The sequence below is a fragment of the Euphorbia lathyris genome, chromosome 4 (genome assembly GCF_963576675.1).
Source record: "Euphorbia lathyris chromosome 4, ddEupLath1.1, whole genome shotgun sequence".
NCBI classification, from domain to species: domain Eukaryota; kingdom Viridiplantae; phylum Streptophyta; class Magnoliopsida; order Malpighiales; family Euphorbiaceae; genus Euphorbia; species Euphorbia lathyris.
This window is the reverse complement of record NC_088913.1, coordinates 61910029-61935301: the sequence shown is the minus strand read 5'-3', so window position 1 is coordinate 61935301 and position 25273 is coordinate 61910029. Positions and strand designations below refer to the sequence as shown.

At 33.6% G+C, this 25273-nt stretch overlaps 3 protein-coding genes across 5 annotated transcripts; 1 reads left to right on the top strand and 2 right to left on the bottom strand.

Moving 5' to 3' along the window:
• Positions 1-370: 370 nt before the first annotated feature.
• On the bottom strand, positions 371-5288 carry LOC136226522 (serine carboxypeptidase-like 27). The gene is made up of 9 exons (XM_066015050.1): positions 4022-5288; positions 3835-3930; positions 3606-3698; positions 3427-3512; positions 3076-3336; positions 2689-2816; positions 2512-2607; positions 1828-1933; positions 371-881 (listed from the first exon to the last, which is right to left on the bottom strand). Exons 1-9 carry the CDS (start codon positions 4383-4385, stop codon positions 741-743), a joined length of 1371 nt encoding a protein of 456 aa, XP_065871122.1. The 5' UTR covers positions 4386-5288; the 3' UTR covers positions 371-740.
• A 6178-nt stretch (positions 5289-11466) lies between these two features.
• LOC136228017 (uncharacterized) lies at positions 11467-15490 on the bottom strand. Of its 2 annotated transcripts, none has more exons than XM_066016847.1 (3): positions 15281-15490; positions 14028-14286; positions 11467-12236 (listed from the first exon to the last, which is right to left on the bottom strand). In XM_066016847.1, the coding sequence occupies exons 2-3, from the start codon at positions 14139-14141 to the stop codon at positions 11784-11786; spliced, it is 567 nt and encodes a 188-aa protein (XP_065872919.1). In that variant the 5' UTR covers positions 14142-14286; positions 15281-15490; the 3' UTR covers positions 11467-11783. The 2 variants fall into 2 exon arrangements, with proteins under 2 accessions (XP_065872919.1, XP_065872920.1); XM_066016848.1 differs by lacking the exon at positions 15281-15490 and adding an exon at positions 14523-14649.
• Positions 15491-17046: 1556 nt separating this feature from the next.
• LOC136225464 (protein Iojap-related, mitochondrial) lies at positions 17047-20905 on the top strand. 2 transcript variants are annotated; one of them, XM_066013474.1, is made up of 5 exons: positions 17047-17431; positions 17533-17620; positions 17916-18013; positions 19970-20096; positions 20612-20905. In XM_066013474.1, the coding sequence occupies exons 1-4, from the start codon at positions 17123-17125 to the stop codon at positions 20066-20068; spliced, it is 594 nt and encodes a 197-aa protein (XP_065869546.1). In that variant the 5' UTR covers positions 17047-17122; the 3' UTR covers positions 20069-20096; positions 20612-20905. The 2 variants fall into 2 exon arrangements, with proteins under 2 accessions (XP_065869546.1, XP_065869544.1); XM_066013472.1 differs by lacking the exon at positions 20612-20905 and having other exon boundaries at positions 19970-20203.
• The last annotated feature ends 4368 nt before the right edge of the window (positions 20906-25273 follow it).

Here is a 25273-nt window from a genome sequence, read left to right as displayed (position 1 = left end):
ATTTTTTCTCCTTCTCCTACCTTTCAACCTATTATAAGAGTTAGTGTTGCAAGTTTGAAGGATCGAATGGATAAAAATTGGGTGTTAGTATTATGGTTTTTGTATTTAGTTGTTACCGAATAAGCAAATTTAGGGAGTTGGTGAGACACTTATAAAGTTTAGGGACTAATCTACTTTTGTGGACAAGTTCAAGGAGTTGGTGATACAGAATAATCAAGTTCAAGGAGCTGGTGAGACATTTACCGAGTTCAGGGAGCCAATATACTATTATGGACAAGTTCAGAGAGGTGATGATTATTTTTATATGTCACATTTATTTTACAAAAGAGCATGTTGCTCAAATGTCCTAATTAGATTTCATTCCACAATACAATTAAGAGCAATTTCACATTGATCAATCCAATTCAAGACAAACTGATTATAAAATACAAAATGTTGGTAAAACTTTAGCTCATGAACTATGAACTTATACAAAGAGAAGTAAAATCCTAATAACATTAATTATTATTTGGCACAAAAACAAATAATTTTGCAATAACTTTAAACCTATGAAGAATGGGTCATTCTCCTATGAATATTCTACATTTTGAACGAACACATGAGATGATGAGGCAAGATGAATAGCCAGGAACTCTGAACAGAATGCTTCTTTTGTCTTCTTCTTCTTCTTCTGTTGTTTGTGTAATCAATTTCTATAATTGGTTTAGTCAATATCAATAAGGAAATGGAAGAGAAATGGTTTAGGAAGGCATATGCTTGTTTTCTAAAAAAGATCTGAAAAGAATAAAAGCTTGGCGTGGTCTATGGAGTGGAACCTCATGCCCTGCTCCTGTTACTGTCACAAAAGTTAAGCCTTTATAAACTTGGCTCCACCCTCCAACCTACGACACAACACAACACATTATTGCATTAGCTGTCAATAGCACCGTATCATTAATGAACTACATGATATTATGAAAATTAGGGCTGTAAATGAGCCGAGCCGCTCGGTGTTTGGCTAGATAAAAGCTCGATCGTATTCGACTCGATTTATAAGCGACTCGAGTTTGAGCACAGCGAAGCTAGCTCGAAAGCTCGTGAGCAGGCTTGATTATAGATTCATGAACAAGCTCAAGCAAACTCGATTATAATGTTCATGAACACGCTCGTGATCAAGCTTGGTTCTATTATTATGTTAATAATAGTATTTCTATAAAGGAGAAATGTAAAACAACGTAATTTTATGTAAAATTTAGTTTTGTAGGTTCCAAAACTATGTTTTTGTGTTAAAGAAATTTCAAATCAATATCATTAGTGAACATAATTAATGAATTGTTCGGGAACGAAGTTCATGAACTAAATTAACAAGCTGCTCGAGAGCAAAGCATGTGAACAACTAGTGAGCAGCTCATGAACAGAATGTTGAGCTCGAGCTCGTCAATTTTATGACGAGCCGAGTCTGAGCATGCCAAAGCTCGGCTCGGCTCGATTACAGCACTAGTGAAAATAATCTGAATTCTATGTTGCACGGAAATGGAAATCTGAAACGGAAACGGATACCAAGAAACGAAATTTTGTTGAAAATATCAGAACCATAAACATTGGGAAAACGTAGGTGATAATGATGTAGGGGTAGCAAAAAAGGTTTTTTAATTTTCATTTTGGAGGCTGATGATTAAGAGAAAAAGAATTAGGATTCAAGACAATGTGATTAGTTTATGATGAGCTGATTAAGAGAATTGTTAATGCGGTATGTCTGCTTCTGAAAATGCATTTAATTCTAAGAAACGAGATTAAGATCTTAAATTACGGAAACGTAAAGTTAGTGATCTCTGCAGTAATCCTTACCTTTCCTTGATCATACCAAGGATACCAGTTGGTAACAGTTGGTAGCTTTAATGCATCAATGGAGTATCTAGTTGCAGTCACAGGAACTACAGCATCAGTGTCTCCACTGGACAGAGAGTTCAGAATTCAACATTAGAACCAATTCAAAATGGAAAATGATAATGAACTTGAAAGTTGAAAATAGTAATGACTAGTTCGAGCTTCAAAACGCACAGTAAGCCAATACCGAATGGGATACAAATCACGATTCTCGTTAGTACTAAGAAACCGAACATACTAGCATCAAAAAGGTAAAATCAAAAAGATTAATGATTTTTATGCGTCGTAATAAGATTACATGTTTTGATGAGTTTCATTGATTGCATATTTTCTCATATTTGAATTTGATGCCTCTTCTCAAACAGGTTGACAAGTTTAGCAGTAGATGCACCTAGTGCTTACTAGAGTCCTTTGAAGATATTCCTTAGAGGGGTTTCAGGATTAGATTTTATGATCTTTGACACATTTCTGTATGTAAGCTAAATCATTTTGAGATTAAAGTGTGCAGCAGCAAACGTCTACTTTATTCTTAGACCAAGTTCGAACGTCTTGGTCTAAGAGGCTATAAAACCATGCCAAATAACCATTTAAACCAAAAACTTAAACTGATAAGTAAAGTTAGCAGAGTAAAAGATGGGAACCTACCTAAAAACCCATATCTTAAGACCAGCAGCAATGAGTTCTTTGTATATAGGAAGCATAGAACGCGGAGCATCTGCCCAGTAGTTTCCAACAACATCACTGTGAAAAGTGACAGTTTAGTCAAGAATGATTCTAAGTAACATGTAACGATATTACCGAAGATACAAATGAAAGACGGACCTGCATGTTTTCCATGGGTAAGTGATCCCAGTTACATTTGCATGAAGTGCCTTCTGAACTTCTGGATGATTGAAGTACACACTAGAATACCTCTCTGTACAGGGATCATATGCCCTGGACATCCATGGCTGAGTTTGCAAGTAACAGAATTAGCTCAACATAACCAGATTGAGAACAGATTTAACAATGTCTTATAAACAAATCATAAGATGTATAAAAATTTCGGAACTACTATGCTGAACTAGTTTATACAAAAATTTCAAAAATTTGCCGAGTAGAGTAGTGTTACTTTAAAACTTCAGTTGAAAGTTCTTAAGAACCACTTACTTCGTTCCTTTAATTATGTTGATATTAAGGAAAAGAATGATAAGAATGATAAGAACTTACATAATGACCCCTTAAGTTGCGCCTCAGGGATGAAGTACTATTGCAGGGCCGCGTGAAAATACTATATGGATCAATGTTACCCTGCTCCAGCTCTGCCAGATAAAGAGCCTTGATGCAATCTGCTGATGGATGCATAGAGGACTCGAAGTTGCAAGTAGCACGTAAAGTTCGATAGGTAGAATCAGAAATCAAACCATGTGTCCACCAGTACTCAAAGGTACCAACGTAATCATGGTAATCATCAGTCACTGCATTTCCCACCTTAAAGAAGTAAAAAGATGTTTATTTGTTCCATAAACAATACAGCAATAGTAATTCCAAATTATAATAACATGAGTTTGTAGTTCATACCAAAAATCCCTTAAAATTGATTGCAGGATCCTGAATCCCCTTGTTTTTTTCATAAACAATTTGGGACAACTGAGGAACATAATGACCTGCAACAAAATTTGAATTCCTCAATATTGACACCAACTATCCAGACTGAAAGATCGCTACATTACGAGGGAAAAAACGAAGCAATTAAGCACCTGCATAGCTTTCTCCAACAACATAGAAATCTCTATGTTTGTACTGTGGAAACCTTTCAAACCAATTGACTAGAAATTCATATGCATCTTCAGCTACAAATATCCAACAGGCATATTTCAAAAATAATCAGACAAGTCAACTCTTAGCCCCCCAAAACCAGAATAATTAGTACAATTGCAGATCTGAATGTCAAAATACTCATCAGAAAAAAGAGAGAAAACAATTTACCAGTTCTCTGGTCGCCTACTGTATACAAATCTGATGTTGTATTTGAATACGAAAACCCAACACCAGCCGGTGATTCAAGGAATAGCAAATTTGCCACTGCAAAAACCACCAAACACAAACATGACAACAATTTGGAGTAAACAAACCATGGCACAAGGACAACATGTAAGGTTAAATAATGGCATACACTTGTTCCAAGCATAGGGATTAAAGTAAAGATTCCTTCCATCAGGTTTAATGCGAAAAGGTCCGATTTCTTCAGCTGCTCCATAAGCAACAGAAGAGCAACCAGGACCGCCATTAAGCCACAACACAAGTGGTCTTGATTCCGGTCCACGACTTGCTGGGGACTCAATCAACCAATAAAACAATGCTCTCCCTGCTTGCTGATTCACAGTCACATAACCTGAATACTGATTGAATTCTACATTCTTTGGCTGGCCGGGTAAGAATGTGATTTTGTCTTTTAATTGATCTTCTAGAGGAGAGGATGTACAAGAACAGAGAAACAGAGATAAAAGGCAAAAGATAGAGAATAGTAAACGACCCATTTGTAAATCAAGCAGATACAATAGAGTGAAGCAAAAAGACAGAAATGACAGTACAACTACACTAATTCTAAGCACATGATATGTAGATAGAGTAAGTAAATGTGAGTATGATTAAAACAACCACTACCTAATAAATCCAATCAAAAGAATAGTCAAAGCACATAAATAAGCCACACAAATCCCAAAAGATAACGCTGGTTCAGCAAAGTGTATGAAAATGAGCAAGGGGGCTATGAAAGAACAAAGAGGAACCCAATTAAACAAATCAGAAAGTGTTCCTGGGTTTACAAGGAACTTGATGAAGAAGTTATCAACAGAATCAACTTTTGAAATCAAAGAATCAGCAAAAACAAGTAACACCCAGATCCCAAAATATATCTGGGTTGCTGTGAAGAATGTAGTTGAAGGGACCTAAAAAGGGGAGAAAAAGAAAGAGGGAAAGAGAGAGTTGGCAAATATGATTGTCAATCCTAATAATGATTGTGATTAGTTGAAGCAATAAATTAAGAATCTTTCAATGGTTTCTTCGAGAGAAACATAAATGCTAGAATGATAATTCCAATTGTTTAATGTTTTCTGTGCTTGACCTTGAGCTTGAGCTTGCTTCTCTCAGGCAATTCACCGAACAGCTTACGGGCGCACATGGGTTGTACTGAAAAGATTCAAGCTTTTTCTACTAAATAATATGCTTTATGAAACTACCTAAACAGTATTTGAGTACAAAAAGGGTAATATCTTTTTTCCTATTGAATCTCCAACAACCAGATAACGAATTTAAGCATATGAAATGCATACTATCAATCAAGGATTGACTAAAAGAAACTTCAATTAGTTAGAGTTTATTAATAAGTTAATAAATAACTAATAATTGAAGTAGTTTTCTACCAAAAAGAACAAATATTAAAAGAATGGGAGTAGTTTTCAGTAGTAGCATCGCATGTAGTATACAGACAGGAGCCACGGTGGACCATTGGATGTAATTCCAAAGAGAAGGGAATCAATGGCTGCAGCTCACCTCACAATTTGTTTTGTCTTGTAGTGATTTTGTTTTAGATTCTTCTACACCGCCAGCATTTTGTAGTTTATTTAATTATTTAATTATCTCTTTGTTAGAAAATTTATTTTGAATGAATTTTATGAATATAACTACAAGGTAGGGTTGGTAAAAAAAACAGGACAATTGGAGTAGTATTAGATTTTAATCAACCTGTCTATAGGTTTTATTATGGTCTTGTTTTTGCAAGGACATCATATTCTATGTCAGGACTGATAGAGTAGCATACTAGTCCTCCAGATTTTATTTCTAATTCTATTTAATGTTTTTTCTTTAAAAAAACTATAAAATCAGTATAAGGTTTAGAAAACTAAATTTGGTACTAAAATTAAATAGTTGTTATAACCCAATTTGATAAAACCATTACTAGGCTTGGACGTATGACCTACAAGGCGGTTTTTAAGAGAACCAGTTGAAAGCGCTCCTAAGAAAACAGAAGATCATTTCTAATATAGTTTTAAGAGGATCCGATACGGATGGTCAAAATATCAAAATATCCTCCCACTTAAAGGTCTTTTGGGGGGAAAGGATGGATGCCTCAATAACAAATTGCCACGTACAAATACGCTAACAAAAAATGGTTACAAAAATAGCTACATTACGTATATAAATCGTGAGCATAAGAACCATAACGGTATGCTTAAAACCTTAGCCTTTTACTGTACTCTCTACATCTGAGTAGTGTACTAACTTGAGAGTTGGAGTGCTTACGTTGGTGAGCTGACGGCTCCTCTGTTTTGCAGATTACTCGGTGTGGAGGGAAAATGGCAAGCCTATTTCATTCCGAATCTATTCTTAAAGTTTTGGTATATATCGGAACCTATTCTTAAATTTTTGTTATATATCAATTGGTGCGGTGAACGTGCAGCTGAGATTAAAAAATGGATACATCGGCTCTAGCAATGAACATGGGGGAGGGAGATTCAACTACAAGTAAAGGAAAGTTTCTAATAAAGGGAACAGTCGAGGACATCACAGTCAAGAGGAATTCGATGCTTCACCTAGAGCAAATTCTGAAGAGATTGCAATGAGACATGAGGCCTCAAGATGCCAACATCTTCCTAGCAGCCATGGAAGAAATGCAGTTGAAATCGGGAGAGGTAGCATGGTTCGCATAGGAAACTGCCACTGCAGATGTAAAGAGGAAAACTCCAACGAAAAAGAACGTATTCGGAGTCAATCTCCCACACCATGAATCTTGTTTCCTGACGGGGGAATATGTGGAAAAGAGATTTGGAGCTAGCGAGTGGAGTAGAAACTTTTTCCACGTAAGCTCATATGCTGGCTCTCCTACTTGTTCATTCGCTCGATACTCAGCCCCACTCCCTTACTTCTCGCTACTGGTCTGGTCGACTTCCTTTCCTCTTTCCCGGGAAAAGTACTTAAGTTTTCTTGTCCTCCGGTAAAGAAAGAAACTCAGGACTAGCGTTCGCACATCTCTTTTGAAAGGCTAAGATGTTTGTACCAGTACCTTTTCACTCTTAGCTTAGGGACTTAGTAAAAACATATTGAATACTTAAGGCAGTCTATGAGTGAAAGACTTCCTTTTTTTGGGCATACGGAGACGGAGGCTAATAAGTAAGTCAAGGGCTAGAGAAGAAGAAGAGGCCTTCCTTATTTCGTAGATCTACGATTTCAGGGTAAAGGATTTTAGCTTAGCTGTTTAGCGAATCCCCTTGCTTTTATGAAACTGTTAACATTTTCTTTCTTTGTTTTTCTCGATTCGTCTGTTCCTAGTTTCACTTTGCTTCTGCCATCCCCCGTCTCCAAGGGCTGGTCGCTTGCTCTTTATCGCACTAGGTCATTCCTCGAAAATGAGTTCGGTTCCTCGGGGAGCAAACCAAGCGAGCAAGAGAGCAAGCAAGTGCAGTTGTACCCGTATCGCATGTCTGAGCGCTCCAACGAAAGGGGCTTGTCCTCGCATTCAAGAAAAAAGAGCTCACTTGGTAGATTTTCATGGCTGGTTTCCATCCGCAAGCTTCATGCTCTACTTACTTAATAAATAGAGGAATTCCTCAATTCTTTCTCCGCTAATCGGTTGTAAGCTGAGACTTCTCTTTCAAATAAGAAAATAGATAGACTTCTTTATTGGTATTGGTCTACGATCAGCCCGGAAAAGCTAACTTTTAGAGTTCCATCAAGACCAGCCCGGCCGGGGGAGGGTGGGGGGGGGGGGGGGGGGGGGGGGGGGTGGGGTTACCTGTAACTATTCGATATCCTTATGAACAATTAATAACATCGGAGAATCCATTTTGAATTTGATAAATACATTGCTTCTGAAGGGGGGACATTCGGTATTTCCCAGCAATGACAGAGATTACAAAACAAAATGAAAAAGTAAGCAATTGAACTAAAGTAGGTGAATCGGAAAGAGCAATTGAACTGGTCTGTGGCAAGGGAGAACGGAGCAGAAATTGAAGCAATGAGTCAGGCACAAATGCTTTCACAGATGAATTTCTACATGCACTGTTTCTATGGAGGATATTCAATAGCATCAACCTTAGATAATTCTTCAAAAGCAAACCACACATCTTTCTAGATATGATGAATCAACAATCTTAGACATATTTTGATTTACTTCATGCATTATAATAATTTTTTATAATTTAAAAAGTTATAATTAAAGTTTTCTTTGCAAACTGTCATGATATAGAGTGTTTCCACAAGTAAATGTATAGTATGGTTGTGACCGAATTTTTGTGGATGAAATAAATATCTTATATCTTCGTAACCAATTAAACGTGATTTAAATTTATTAAAATAAAATAACTCTATATAGAACTGTCTCACAAAAATATATAAAAAAGAAACATGCTTAATTCCATTTTGATACATGTATATGGAATGAAAATAAATAATAAAGTGTTTTGTATTTCTCTTTTTGTTTAAGTGTCATTTTCTTTCATTTAAACAAAAGTAAATATCCCTTTTTTTTCAATGGATAGCATAACATAATATGTATATACAGGTATATATTTTCTTTGGGTTCTTAAAGTTTCAGTCTTCAAACTTGAGCAAGGTATATAACTTTTCCTTTTTAACATATTCATACCAAATATATAATAACTAAAAATGATTACTGTTACATTATTTTTAGCTTTTCTTTTTATCAAATTATGAATCATGATAAGATTCAATGCTGGTAGCCCCATGTTCCCTTCACACACCACCTTTTTTCCCTATTTCGTTATGAATTTAATTACAATTAATTAGCTATAAGTACAATATAGGTTCATTTAAAAAAATTAACCATTTTGGCTCATTTTTCCAAACCAATAGAACTTAATTAGCTTTGTACCTTTTTTTATGTTTTTCTTATCCATAATTAGATGAGTTTTGTTTTTGAGGTGGATGTGAATGATTAGTTTAAATTGAGATAAGGTATAAATTTAACTATACGATTATTGGGAGATATTGGATTATCTCCATGTAGAAAATAGTGCGATCTTAACACATTTACCAGTTGGTTCAATTTTAAGTTTAATTGACGGAAAAAACAAGTTTTTTTAACAACTCATATCCTTGTTTCGTTGTGGAACCTTTGGAACTCAATTGGAAGATTATTATCTTCAAACTGGAACCATGGTAAATTCTATCTCTGAGATGCGTATTTTGTGTCAGTTAAGCATTTTTGCCAAGCTGTCCAAGGCAACAAGGATCATCGGTGTTCAACGGCGTCGTTGGGTTACTGGAAGACGAACATATACGGTTTCCTCCATAAAGAATCCAAGTCTAGCAGGTTGTGGGTGAATTTTTTAGAAACTCATAGGCAGTGACGAATACAGGATTGGTAGTTGGAGGGTCATTTTTACACCTGCGTGAAAAAAAATTGCTAAGTCGAATTCCTTCAATTTTTTCTTTACGTCATGTTATCATTTGAGTGTCTAGAACTAATTTTTCCGTACCAATGTAAGATTTCTCAAAATTAAACTAGATTTGGAATACAAAGGTAAGATTTGGTCGTTTTGAACAAATTTGGAAAATTTTATCCCCAATCATATATTAATTAAGTTGGATTTTGTAATTAAATACAAACTCAATAAGCTAATTAATCACCTCAATTTAATTTGTCGAAACATAGAGCCAAAACTATTCATAGTAGGGTGATTCTAGCCGCCGAGGGGGCCGAAACCATCCTTAATAGGAGTGGTTCCGGGAGCCGGGGGCCCTCTAGGCCCACTCATGTCTCCGCCCCTGCTCACGGGGATTTTCGGTTGATGATTTCACTTCTTATATTTCGTCTTCCTTTGTGTTTCTGGTAGAGTTTAATGACATCTTTAGGGTCCGTTGTTAGCTAACAACCGACTCTAATACCTAGTTATTGTGGACGACCTTCATGCACCCGTCCATGATGTTGAATGATAGTGGGATGTATTTCCAACTGATGTTCTTCGCTTATAAAAAATCCCGAACAAATCATCAAATCGAATTGCGTCCAATCTTACTTCAATAGCACGAACAAACGGCCTATAAGAAGGCCCTAAACCCATTAAAACAATATCGACAATTTCATCCTCACTAACATGGTGTCGCCTAGGCTATAATTCATCTAAAATACTTTCAGCCTTACAATATAGGTCGAAATATTGCCATTCCTTCAACGTAAATTTTGCAACTATATTCGCAAACTTCTAATATATGACTGAACCAGAAGGATATGCACAAAGTATTTTGTTCAATGCATCATTCTGTTGTATCCGCGTTAACAATTTGAGGTAGAAGAGATTTAGAAAGAGATGCAAGTATCCAATTTAATACTTGTTGAACTCTTTGTTTCCAATTTACTTTATTAATAAGTAAGGATATAATCGTGTTAGGATTAGAATGTAAACCCTATTTACAAAATTCCTATATATAGTTTAGATTTCCATATATATTACTCTATAAATTTGATTAAATTACCCCAAATTAATTGGGTTAACCTTCAACTTTAGTCCAACTTTAGCCAAGAATGACATTTTGCCTTTATATGCCCTGAATTTAATTTGGTGGGCAAATAGCCAATTACAAATAATTAATTGTCCTCTTTTAATATTAAAAAAAAGTACATGATGAATTCTACAAAGTTGAAATCATAATTTCATGCATGAAAATATATGTTTCTGTTATTATATGAATAACAACTTCAGTGCATAATATAATGGAAACAACAGGGACCATCCATGAACTTTTTCTTGACAGCTTGTTAATAGATACCAGTAGCTTTCATTATCAAACATTATGATGTCCCATGTTGCTTCTCTTCAACATATCATTTAATTCTATTAAATATGTATTCAAATTAGGCATTCTCATTCTAATTTTATTCATCTTGCAGGGACGGACGGACACTGCCAGTTTAAAAATACATTTTAATATGGTGGGTGAAGGATTTTGGTCTCTGTCCTCATCTAGTCCAACCAACAACCTCCTTTAAAATTTTGGCTCCTCTATAGTTTTATCATGCGTATGCTCCTGAAGAAACATATGCATATGGATACCAATATCCGGAATCTTAGCTGTAGCTTAGTTAGATCAAATTGTCAAAATTAATGGACATTAATTTAAAATAATGTTGTTTCAATTTAGCCAATTTGCAACCTTCATTGGATCAAAAGCATCGGCACTTTTCAAGGCCTTCATAATTGTTTGCCTCATCTATGTCCTTGGGCATCATTTGCAATTACATCCAATCACACTTTAATTTCCAATGTAATATAACTTGCTTTTTCACCCAATTGTATGTGAAATTACATTTAAACCTGTGTATTTGATGAAACATTAGATTAATAGGTTCAATCAATTTTACAAAAGTTTCCCCCAGTTTCACATGAAATAAAACTGTGTGAAACGGAATTTAAACAAAACTTAAGTATAATTTAATGAAACCTTAGACCTGATGTTTCAGTATAGTTTCAATTAGTTTTACATAAGTTTCAACTTGTTGTACATAAGCTAAAATGGGATAAAACGAATGTGAAACTACACTTAAACTTGGTAAAATTCGGGTGCAATTTGATAAAACCTTACTGTTAATGTTTCAGGATATAGTTTCAATCATTTTCATATGAGTTTCACCTAGTTTCAGATGAACTGAAATTCATGTGAAACTGCATTTAAATGTACATGTGTTATACGGAATGAAATGATTCTTTAAAAACAAGCAGTTATGGTAAATTCCCCAATAAGAATTGCAAAAGTGAACCCACCAAGGTTAAGCTACTCTCTTCTGGAAATACAATAAATTAACAGATCCTAACACTAAAAAACTAAACACATATATTGTCCACTACAAAAACAAAATGTATGCATAAATCAAAGTTGTAACCTCCTACTGTCAAGTAAGATAGTAACCTTGAGAATGATCACTCAAGATAAACCTTAACATCAATCCCATTATCAATGAGGGACTGAACTACAGCTCTTATCTTTCCTTCAAACCTGTCTCTTTCTCTTGGAGTATAAGAAGCTGTATACACATCTGCTTCTCTTGCCCTATCCGCTAAAATGCGTCCGATTGCCAAACAGGCCGGAATATCTGACCTCGACTTTAGTACAGCTTTAATGTCTTTAGAATTGGTACCAGCAACTGCAACCTGCTTACTTGTTACTCTATGAGTCAGTGATGCTGAAACAAACCGCTTTGAGATAAACACATCAAGTGTAAATGGCTCCATGTATGCTCTCGTTCGTTGCTTAAACGACATATGCTTGTTTGGGTTTTTCGATTTCTTCTCTTTCTGGTAAGTATAAGGCCTGCTATTTTCATCATCAACGAAATCTTCCACCCCAAAAAAACTTCTTGGTGCACAACTTAGCTGGCAATAAAATTGAAAAAAAAAATAAGCATTTCTGATCATTACCCAATGTAAAAGACGAAATATTCATTGTCAGAAGTAAAAATTTGGAAAAGCTATACATTAAAATTCACCAAGTAAAGATTTGCATAGGACATTACTAATGAAATAAATAATAAAAAGGAAAAGACGACAACATCAGCTTTAAACAATATTTACACTGATGAAGAGTCCAAACTAAAAATAGAAACCTTGTGAAGCAAATTGTAAAAATTCAGTGTCTTAATCAGTAGTTATTAAGCGAATGCTCTGTCTGTCTCAACTTTGACATGCAAAATCAAGCAGGAAGAAAAGGTTATGAATTAAGAACCATTCTTAGTCTAAGCAAGCACGCAGGTCAACTTGGAAAAAAGGTTATGAATTAAGAACAATTCTGGATCAGTACTTGAAGAGCATACACACTGATTCACTCAGTTCAGCAAAAAAAGAAAATTTACACCATCCATAGAATCACTGAACTTAAGCACCCCTGCATTATCTTCAATCCCCATACCAATTAGACCATTTTTTCTTTGCTGTATTTTGGTACATTAAAATTGTACAATAATAAATTTCCTTATCACTAAGTTTATGGAATTCAAGCATCAAGCTGGTTAATGAGTGATCATTGCAGAAACTCAACTCATATATTTGTGGGGAAATACAAAAACTTTGTGGGTTAACAGTTTTGCAGAGTGAGATATGTGGTTTAGTTCATAGTAAATCACCAGCTACAAGCAAATAACAGCAAAATGTCAAAACCGGTAATAATTGATGGCATTGAAGTTGACTCGATAAATGATGTGGTATATTGGCCAGACAACATTGCATTAAATTATGCGACCAGTAACAAGGTTAGTCAATTTCCAAATCTTAGGATAGCAAATTTTGTGTGAACCAAACTATATATCTCCCACTTTGCAGAAGTACCATATACAAGTTTCTTTTTTCCCCATAGTTTATCCAACAATTCCTCTTCAATATACAGCTTTAGCTATTCTCATCCATATGATAATTTTTAAGAGATCTAATCTTAAAATCATCAATTAAATTGAAGGTAACATCTTTGAAAATGCTTATAAATCATTGAGGATGTTGTTAGAGATAAATCCATTCCTAGTTCCCAAAATACATGATTGAGCCAAGATTTGTGATTGTTTGACATGGCGGGAAAAAAGTTCCTGACCGAGTCATCTCATCATTTCTGCAAAAGTCAAATGTATGCCACCTTAATATCAATTTAAATTTGCACGAGATTTGGTTAGATAGAGTCGTTGACTGTTCCACCGTTCATGCCCAATATTCTAAGCTTGTGTCATAAACACTAGCTTTCTGAGAATATTGCTTAAATTTTTTTATAAGATTCTTGATGAAATTGGCAGGGGAAGGCTTGCCTTGGCCCCAGTACAATATTTTTAGAGGGCGAGCCTTGGCGCAACGGTAAACGTTGTTGTCGTGTGACCGAGAGGTCACGGGTTCGAGTCTTAGGAGCGGCCTCTTGCCAAAAAATTGGCAGGGGAAGGCTTGCCCCAGTACACCCTTGTGGTGGGACCTCTCTCCGGACCCTCGCTTAGCGGGGACGCGTAGTGCACCGGACCGCCCTTTATTCTTTATGAAATTCAAAACTAAAACCTCCAATACTAAAATTGCAAGAAATCACTAAAGTACAAAATCATTGAGAACAACAAAACCATCAAGAAGCATTCATGCAAAATAGCTTCCACTAATTTTAGAAGATCTTCATAGAAAAGCAAGCAGGTAGCTAATAAATACCTGTCCCTTGTGAAAGCCATTAGTATGCAAATAAAAGAAAGATCTTCCAAGCTTGGGTTCCCCATTTCCAAGAGCCCCTTTGTTCAAAGCCTTGCTAATCACTTGCTTCAACATATTTCACACACCCAGCAGTCACCACCTTACACAATCATATGCTAGGCCAATTATTAAACACAATAAAACCAAGTTGACTCTGTTAAAGTGAAGCAGCTGATCAAAGTGTTGAAAGCACAGGCAGGAGTGAACCAGCTAAAGCAAACTGCAGAACAGGTGTTCAAAAGATCATTAGCAAACAGCAAAGACATTTAGATTTTAAAATAAAACGTGAATCTTCCCCTAATGTGGAGAGCTTCAAAATTAAGAGGAAAATAAAGAACATTATAGCACAGCTGTCAATTAGCAGGAATTTCTTCTAAGGGTGTGCATCGACCTATTCAGCTAACTAATCTAACTGAACTGGAATAAACAAGAATCGAAATAAATTTCGGAACCAACCAAATAGGATAGTAGAAATGAACTTTTCCGTTCCGATGATGAAAATGGAAGTATCCCCTTTGATATACGGATGATGAAAATTCACACGAACCCAGTTATCAAAGAAAAAGAATCCACAGAACAATCATCAGGCACACACAAAGGAAAAGGAAAAGGCAAACCAAAACTAACCTAATTAGTATTAATAGGGGAAACAGATAGCAACGATAATTAGAAAATCCTAACTGAAAATTGAACTGAACTTAAGTAACTAACTTGGCTTGAAACAATTGAAAATTTGACTCTCCATGAAGGGGAAAACGTCAGAATTTTTATGGTGGAAACAGACAATCTTCAGGCCGACCTTGAGATACGAAGAAGAGATTGAGAATCAGGGATGAGATGAGAGCTTGAGATTGAGGTCTATAGATGCACATGAGTCAGCAGATCAACTCTTTCCTATTTGCCAAAGGCTTGAGGTTCATACCCATTACTTCAATACAATAATACTCAGTTTGCTCCAATATTTTCATAGCAGTTCTCTTTTTATTTTCCAATTGAAATCACTTGCATAAAAACCCATAAATCAAATTACAATATTTATAAAGCAGACACCAGTATAGTGATACAATATACATGCATCTCAAGAGCCAAATTTGCAGAACCCTCTACCACAGAACCATCAACCATTCAAATTGAAGCAACCCAGTAAACAAAAGGGAAAAAAAAATCCCGAGACTACAAAGCATAATCATTAACTGAAACAAAGAAAAATTTACCCGGAATTGAGTGAGCAGACTGAAGAGAGAATAAGGAGAATGCTACGGAGAATAGTAGAAACTAGAAAGGAAAGAGGAGGCAGAGCAGAGGATGAGAGAGGAGAACACTGAACAGAGAGACGGCAGAATGAATGAACGAATAGATGAGAAGATAGAGAACGCCGCTCCGATTTCAATTTTGTACAAAACCTGTAATTAACCCTTGAACTTTTATGTTTTAAGTATCTGGTGCCTGATCATTTATTTGTTTTTCATTGTTTTTCTTTTAATAAATGGTCAAATTCGCCTTTAAAATTGGTCAAATTATTAGAAGCATCTGATTTTCCATATCAAATGGAGAATCTCCTATGTATATTTTGACACGCGTAATATGAATCCACCAATATTATAAGAGGTCCTACTATTTTAATTATTACGTGGGGTCACAATACACGTGTCTAAATGTGAATTGGGAATCCTCCGAGTGACATGGAAGATTGGGTTAATTTTTAGATATTAACTCGATTTGTAAAATTGGCATGAAGTGTCAAATTAATCCATGATCAAATCAATTCGGAAAGTATAATATATTCTACCCAAACTTTATCACATTTATATTTGGATATCTGAAATCTACTTCTATACTGAAAAGGTGTTAAAACCGCATCAATAAATAAATCATTAAAAATCCCTCAAAATAGGAATATAGATTATAAATCATTAATTTTGATAGAAACTCTTCAAAACGAGGTAAAAACCTCACTAAACCCCTCAAAATGTATTAGTACATCGATGTTATAGACTAATGCATAACCCTTTTGAAATCATGAATTTTATAAGAAGTTTATTCTTCATTCTCCAAAATGACACATATTCTATCATTTTTACACGGCGACAAGCAACGAGACAGCTCATTTTGTTGTTCGGTCTTCTCATTTTTACTCTTATCCATGTTATTTTATTTTATTCCGAGTTTTTTAATTGGCTTAAAGCACTTTTTGATCCCTAACCTATCCAAAATTTGTGCATTTAGGCCCTGACCTATTATTTGGTCATATTTGGCCCCTAACCTATCAAATTAGATAAAATCCAACCCATATTGAATGAAAAATTAACGGCAGTAACCAATATAAAAATGACACATGATACATAAATAAAATTAATTTTCACTCTATCGGAACACTAGAAAAGTTTTTAGGATTTTTTTTACTGTGTAAAATAGTTACTATTGTCATCTCTAGTTGAAAATTAATTTTATTTATGTGTCGTGTGTCGTTTTTGTATTGGTGACTGTTGTTAATTTTCTAACAAAGTTAATTTTCCATTCAATATGAGTTGAATTTTATCTAATTTGATAGGTCAGGGGCCAAATGTGACCAAATAATAGATCAGTGGCCAAATGTACAAATTTTAGATAGATCAATAGCCAAAAGGTGCTTTAAGCCTTTTTAATTTCTATATTAAACATTGAGTGCTTTCTATTCTATGGTTATTTTGTTTTTTATAAAGTAAATCTTACTTTGTTTTTTTTTATCATTAGATGATGGTAAAGTAAGTTTATCTAATGATGGTAAAAACAAAGGATGTAAGTTCATTCAATGGTGGTAAAAACAAAGTAAGGTTTACTTTATCAAAAGTAAAATAAGCATAACCTAACCCTAAACGTTGATATTTAGTGGGCTCTTAATTTTATTTCCCTTACAAAAAAATCTATACATTTTTAAAAATGGGATTATTTTACTCAAAATTCTAGATCTTTGTCATGTGGTGTTTTCTTAATTTTACTCTAATCATAATATTTGGAGACTACCTGTGTGGAGTCTAAACCACAGCCAATTTATTTAGAGACTGCCTCCGTTCACAATGTTAGGGGCGCTGCGATCTTTATCTCTTCATTTCTCTTCTTCACCGGCTTCACTCTACCATCAATCATGGAAGCTAGGGTCTTCAGGTTCCTACCGATCTTTCATTTCATCATTAGTCGAATTCAACAGCAACACCAAAAGCTTATTAGACCTAAATGAGGTCGAGAAGGTTCTCACCGACGTTAGAGCTGACGACGTTAAAGTCATTCCGGTTGGAGACCGCTGTGCTTGGACGGATTATATGGTGATTGCCACCGGAAGATCGACCTGGCACGTCAAAAACATCGCTCAAGCTCTTTATTACAAGGCAGGCTTCTCTGCTCTTAATTCTTTTAAACCCTAACTTTCTCTGTCATTCTCTAAATATTATGGTGAAGAAACTATGTAACATCTTTGGTGTAAAAACAGGCTAAGGACAAGCAGAGAGGAGCTGAAAGGATGATGCTTCCTAGTGTGCAAGGGCAAGAGGGAGGAAAATGGATTGTAATAGACTCTGGTTTGTTCTACATTCTATAATGCTAGATATGTTACTTTTCCAGTTCTCTTTTAAAAGAACTAATTAATTGCTCGTACTTTTCAATTTAGCATGTTATTATTATTATTTTTAGTTACCTCAGTTTGAACTATGCAATTAGTCCCGGTTGCTACTTGTAACTCAGATGGAATGACAATTACTTAAATTTTCAAGAACAATCTCTAACTTTTGATCTTCAGATGAAATTTTTTGGCGGTAGTCATGCCTTATTATTGGTTATAACCATCTTCTTCTGATATATGTTTTTTTCCTCCAGGTAAGGTAATAGTTCATGCTCTTGATGAGAATGCCAGAGCTTATTACGATTTGGAAAATCTTTGGAATTCTAAAAGTTCAGCGGATGAATCCACTCAGGTAAATCATAAAACTTCAGTTAATTACAGCTTCCAAAACTCTCGTTATAGTCTCTTTGATTTGCAACATCTACTATTTATATGCATGGCAACCTCTTAATCAGATTCATTTTACCAACTGAATCGAAGAATGAATAATATAACTAGAATCCACTGTTACAATTTCTTCTAACTTTTCCAGGGGAAATTAGAATTTCTAGAGACACACTGGACTTTATACTTTTAAAAAATCAACCTTTTTATTCACAAGTGAAAATTCAACTTCATTATCTGCATGCAAAATTGTGAAATAGCAAATGGATATGGTCTTAGTTATTGCTGTCCTTTCCCTTTTTCTTTTTCATCTCTGTCTCTGCTGTTAGTATTGTTATTGTTTTATGGTATTACAGCTATTGTTTTAAAAAGAAACTTGCCTTTTTCGTCCTTGTGACCGTTCCCTTACATAATTGTCATTGCATAATATGCAATGTGAAAAATTTGTCAAGAAGGGGATTGCTTTTCTGGTGGCAGATAAGTTATCTAGTTTTTTGTGAATCTCATTGTGCTGAAGTGATATTCCTTGATCCAATATGATCTTGATAGAAACAAAAATAGAACACACAACAAATAGGGAAATAGAATTGTATTGATAAGCTTGAACACTGAAATTGACAGAAATGGAAAGATGAACTGAGCTAAGAAAGGTCTCCAACTTCCACAAAAAGATTCCCTCTCTGTTCAAAGAACATAGCCAAACACTGAAAAAGTGCTTACTAACATAGTTCTTTCTTCCTAATCCCTTCTTTACAATGTACCCTATCTATTTAGGGAATTGCTGTAATTCCTATTCTTATTTAAGGTAGGTTGTATTTCCTTTTCTTATTTAAGGTAGGTTAGAATGAATAAGATGGTTTAAGGTAAGTTAGAATTATTAGGGTCATGAATTTAGGAGGCTAGCTATACTTTCCTTTTCCTTTTTCCTATTTAAGAGAATGAGTCTGTACTAATTCATTATGCAATTGATTAATGAAATCTTTATTTCTTTTTTCTAAATTCTCTCTCTATTCTCTCTTTTCTCTGTTTATCTCAATCTCTCTCTAACCTTCTCTCTTCTTTCTCTATTCTTCTCTTCTCCTAAGATCTTTTCTGCCCTAATCTTACTGTCAGAAATCCTAATCCTGACACAACTCTCACTATGCTCCGAATCACATGTCCTTAATTCCCTTACCCTTTATAGCCATTAGCATATTCTCCATCAGATCTCTTTACCTAACATTTCCTGAAGCATTTAGGTTAAGTATTAGGTAATTGAGGTTCAAGGATCTTATTGTTAGATGTGTTACAAACACAGGCTCTGTTGTTTGAAAGGCGAAGTGTGCGTGTCCTAGAATAAACTCGCATTTATGTTTGTATTCATGTTAAATTTTTTTGTATTCATGTTAATTTAGCTTATGTGTATGGAGTTTTCTATATCTGTCAGAGGTCTTTTCTTTTTTCACTTAAGAGAGATAAAACTCAAGCAGATAGAGAACATCGCTGCTTATTTCATCAGACTCTTCTCATCTGATAAGTTTTTATAGTACAATGGGGACGGATGGAAATCCTTTTCTCAAGAGTTTCATAGTATCTACTTTCAGATGAGCCTAAAATTCAAGTTACAAAACTTTTAGCTATCTAAAAATCTCGAAACTGAAAATATTAAAGAAAAAACTGTATCCTGCTTCAAGTTGATTTTAAATTCTATTGGTTTAAAATTATATGTATATATCCAAAAACTCTGGTTGGACAAAATTGTAAGTCCTTTGGCCTAGGATGAAAATCGAAAACATACTGTACGGTTCCTTAATGATATTTTCTCACTGAGAATAGCTGAAATGGGCTTGCATGTTTGTATGCCACCTATGCTTTAATTGAAGTCTCTTCAAGTCGGTGGCAAATGACAGGAACTTATATTATTAATTTGTTTTTCTGGTTTCAGGATTTAGAAAAGGCTTTTATGAAGACTCGTCCTAAAAATAATTCTAAAAGACCAGCAGGTAAAAATAATTCTAAAAGACCAGCAGCAAGGCGTACATGAGCTGAATCTTTGTGTTCTGTATTTGGAGGTATGCTCCATAGCTGAATTAAAAATGTGATTGTATGATTTGGCATTAAGAATTTAATAATGCAATTATTTTATATGATTAGAGGGTTTTTTCTCTGTTTGCTTAAATTGTTTGCATCTTCAGGAATTGGCATCTATTATAAATCTATACATATAGATAGATGTTAGATGAAGAAAACAATAAATTTGGTTGCATACTCTATCCTAATGGTCAATTCTAAAATAACCTTGCACTATTAAAGATTTTGTAACCATTACTAGTAAATAATATTCCTGCCAAATAAATGATTGCAAAATATGATTAATAGAGCTAATATTAATTGATAAGAAATTAAATTATATTGTTGGGAAACTTCAAATGGTCTAATGCTGTAGAGGATTAAGGACTTGCTTAGTTTAGTGTTAGTTGTTTCGTAAAAATATAAGTTTCTGGTAATAGATCTAATTAATAAGCGCTACATGTTGTTTAAAAGTTTATAAACTCAAATATGTGGTTTATGTCTTCTGCAAATTCAGATACTCTGTCAAAATTATTGTCGTATATACCTCAAAAGGGAGCGATTTGGAACAAGCATAAGGACTAGCTTTGCAAGTATTTCATATATAAGGCTTGAATATGTAGATTATTTGAACTATAAGTATTTCCTTATCGACAATAAGTATTTTTTTAATCGATAAATTGATTTATAAATCATTTAACTGCAAACTGTAAAAACTACATGTACGAGTCTGCACTGCATTTACAAATTACAGATCAGACAAATTTCATGTATTTATTTATTTGTATATCTATAGTGATGATTTTTAATATGTTATTTTTTTTTTTTAATAAAGGCTGGGTAATACCCAATATTATTAAAAGCGAAAGCAAAAAAATTAACAACAGAGCATCCAGAAAATAACAACTAAACAAAACGGAAAGAATCCCTACATAAAGCATTGTCGCGAAGGAGAAAAGAACAAAAATCCAGAATTGCATCCCACCAATAAAATTCCGAACTGACTCTATCAAAATCAGCTAGCTTATCCGCAACTTGATTACGTTTCCTGAACATATAACTACTTCCATTTGTAACATATGCTCCAAACAGTTCTGCCAATCCACCCTCATAGTCTATGGAACCATCAATCGAGAACGAAACAAATGCATAACATAAGAAGAATCACTCTCAACCTAAAACTTGCGCCACCCATGCGAAAAAACATAAGAAATTGCAAATAAAACCGTCTGAAGTTCAGCCATGTGCACTAACGCACAATCCAACGGAAAAGCATAAGATCTCAAAGAACCACCCGTGTGATCCCTAGAAACCCCATCACAACCCGTCAAGCCAGATTTTTAATATGTTATTAATATTATATTATGAAATATAATTTTTGATGAGTTAGAATGATCAACATTGTTAAAAAAAATTACTATTTAGTATTTTCCTTTATGCAAATTGTATTTTTTTTTTTTGTCGAACATATCACGATAAAGTAAAAAAAAAAAAATAAGTAATCAGAATTTGTAATTGAGAAAACTAAAATATAGACTAGGGTTATATAAGTTAATGGTCGTTTGCTTCAGTTGTTATTAGATTGTCGTTGTTGCAGTTAGATTGTAGTCAGTCGTTAGCTGTTACTCTCTCCGTTCCACGATAGATGTCTTTCTAGAGATTTTTTTTTTTTTTCTTCACAATACATGCTGTTTTGATTCAATCCATACACATTAATTGATTTTTACCAAATATACTCCATTTAAGTTGTCTTTTTATTTTGGGAATAGATAAAAAATAATTAGTAATTTGGTAAAAAAATCAATTAATGTGCATGGATTGAATCAAAATGACATGTATTATGGGAAAAAAAAAAAATTCTTTAGAAAGACATGTATGTATTACAGAACGGAGGGAGTAGTGTTATGTAAATATTTGATGACTATTGTCTTTAAAATTCAAAAGACGGAAAAGGTATATTTTTGTAAAGCCCAAATGTATGTTTTACATCAATGTATAATAATTACATAAATAAAAATATTATAACAAAGTTAGTAAAAATAATGTAGATAATTTTTTTTTTTTAAATATTCATAAAAGGCGAGTCTCTATATTATTCTTTTCAAAGTTCATGTAGTTATAAAAAAATTTGTAATAGATTTTATTTATTTATTTATTTTTTAAAAACGAATTGAATCTATTATAAATGAATCAAGAATGGTTTACATCTGCCACTGATCTCACAAAATGAGGAGTTAAGTCTCAAAGTGACGGGTTAGGCCACACAAAAGCTGCTTTAACAAGCGTGTCAGCGACTGCATTAGCCTGTCTCCCAACATATGATAAAAACAATACCTGGATAGTCGTGTGCGGCATTTCGACAATCTGTAATATCAGGAATGTTCACATAGACCTTAATAACCAAATGAATTTGATCATTCATCGTTAGATATAGGCTTTTTAAATCTAAGCTCTAGGATGTTTTGAATCTCTGCCTTAAGATTCTAATAAACCTATATCTAATGGTGAATGACCAAATACTACATGGTCATTAAGGTCCATGTGATCAAAACTGCTTGTTGTAGTGATATCTCGGTGCTCACCAACCAGGCCACACGTTACACATGTATCAGGCACCCCCAAGCCCCGAACCAGAAGCTGATCTCGCATAGGGATATAATTGGAGCATAATCGCCACATAAACAAGCGTACCTTCGACGGCAGATGCAGCTTCCAGATGACAGTCCAGTCCAGCTTGTCTTCGTCTAATTCGAAATTACACTATTGGTTGAAAACGATGTGGTAACCTGAGCGAACTGAGTACAACCCTCTCTTCTCGTGGTGCCTGAGCATCTTATCTTCGGATCCCCCATAGGCCACCGGAAGATTAAGGATTTTCACTACCTCCCTTGGGCTAAGCACGCCTTCAACCAACTCCAAATTCCAGTCCCCACCCTCCCCATCTCGTAAATCTGCAACTGATAAATGTTCAAAACCCGGGGCAACTTGTGATTCAGGACGAAAGTCCGTTTTGTTTGGTATTGAAGGATAGAATATAAATTTGCTAATCTCATTTAGTTATAATTTTATTGTTAATTATGATATTCATGTAAAAGCCTAAATTTAATTGAGGGAGGAGCCAAATTAAACCTAGTCTATGCTAAGATAATCTACTGTAAATATGTTTTATTGAAGCCCTACAAAATGATATGGAAATATTATTTATTACTAATTTCTTAGATATCAAAAATAATAATTATGTATACATAATTTTGTTTATTATAATTTGTTGATTTTTTTATTGTATTTTGTTTGTATGTTATGAAGTTACCACTGGATATGCTTACTATGGAAATAGATCATATTTTTTTCATTTTTATATGTTATTGTACTTATGAATAGAAAAAAAGCTTAAAGCATTATTTGGTTCTTAACGTATTTAAAATTTTATTATTTGGCTCCTGACCTATTATTTGGTTACATTTGGCGAAATTCACTCAATTTGTATGAATATTTAATGGAATCGTTATCCCATTGACAAGTAACGATATTTTAACACTTGAACTTGACACGTCATATTTCTTAAAGTTTTTTTTCCACGTTATGTGGAAATAAATAATTAGAATAAAAAAAACAAAAACAAAAAACAAATCCTAAACTAGAATCTATTAAGTTCAAGTGTCAAAATATCGTTACTTATCAATGAGATAACGATTCGGTTAAGTTTTAATACAAATTTAGTGAAACTTCACCAATTAGGATAGATCATGGATCAAATGTGGCCAAATAATAGGTTAGGAACCAAATGACAAAATTTTAGATAAATCAGAGATCAAATAGTGCTTTAAACCTAGGAAAAAAAGCTATGTAATAAAAAAAGAAAGTATACTATTACTAATTATTGTTTATTAAATAATTCTTTTTTTATCAAATCTACTGTTAGGTTTGATTTCTCTTTTATTTGAAGTGTTTATGTTGTTTCTTTTATTTCTTCCTATATGGATGGTTCTTGTTTGTGAGTGGTTGTGATTTGTTTCCTTATATGAGTGTTATCATGTTTTCATTCACGCAAAAACAGAAGTTTTATCTATCATCACATAGATCTAACTCAATGAAAGATTATAAAGTCATTCCTTGAGAAAATGATTCTGAAATCAATTCTAGATGAAGTTTGTTTCCCGTTGTTATGTTAAAAAAAGTTTCAAACACTATTTACTATTATTGTATCGCAATTTATGGTATTGAAGATGCAAATTCAAACTCATTTAGTGTACTTATGGATGTAATTTTTTAATTATTCATGTCGAGATGTCCTGTTTTTTATGAATGAAATAGGCAAAAAGCATTCTGATGTCCCTGATCTTTCAATTTTCGGTGTATTAAGCCTCCGATTTTTTATTTGGATACATCAAGCCTTTGATTTTTCATTTTTTGTTTCATTTAATCCTTTGTTAACAAAAAAAAGTTAAATAAGTTGGATGATGTTAAAGTAGAGAGTAGTATGATACTTTATTTGCTTATCTCCTAACCAATTTCAGAAAATCTCATAAAAATGGTGCTTTATTTTACTTAACATATTATTAGTCCTTGTATGTTTTTTTATAAAATAATTTTCGTATTTTCAATAATGGATTATAAGATTTTTAAGTTTTGTTATAACAACAGTTTAGTCTATTCATACATTTAAATTACTAATTTGTCTTTTATTTGTCAACTATAATCAAATTTTTGGTACCTAAACTTTAGCATGGTTACACTTTGGTTCTTCAAAAATTTATTTTTATATATATTTTAATTCTGATATTTTACATATGCTTTTAAAATATTTTAAATTAAAATTATAGTATTTTTATTTTAAATAATATATTATTAATTACTATTAATGCGAATGTTTTGTTAATATATGAAAATGTAATTTATCCCTAACAAATAAAGGGAAAATTAGTAATTTAAGTCAATTGATGGATTAAACTATTAAATGTAACAAAATTTAAAAAAACAAAACTAAAGAATGTATTAGATAAAAATATGAGAAGTAATAAATTATTTACCTAAATTTATTTTGTTTATATTTTCTTGTTTAACAAATTATTTCAATTGTTTATGAAAAAAACAAATTATTTCAATTAAATCATTATAACATTAATTATTATTTTTTTTTGATAGAAATTGGGACGAGACAGAACTTGGACGGAGTGAG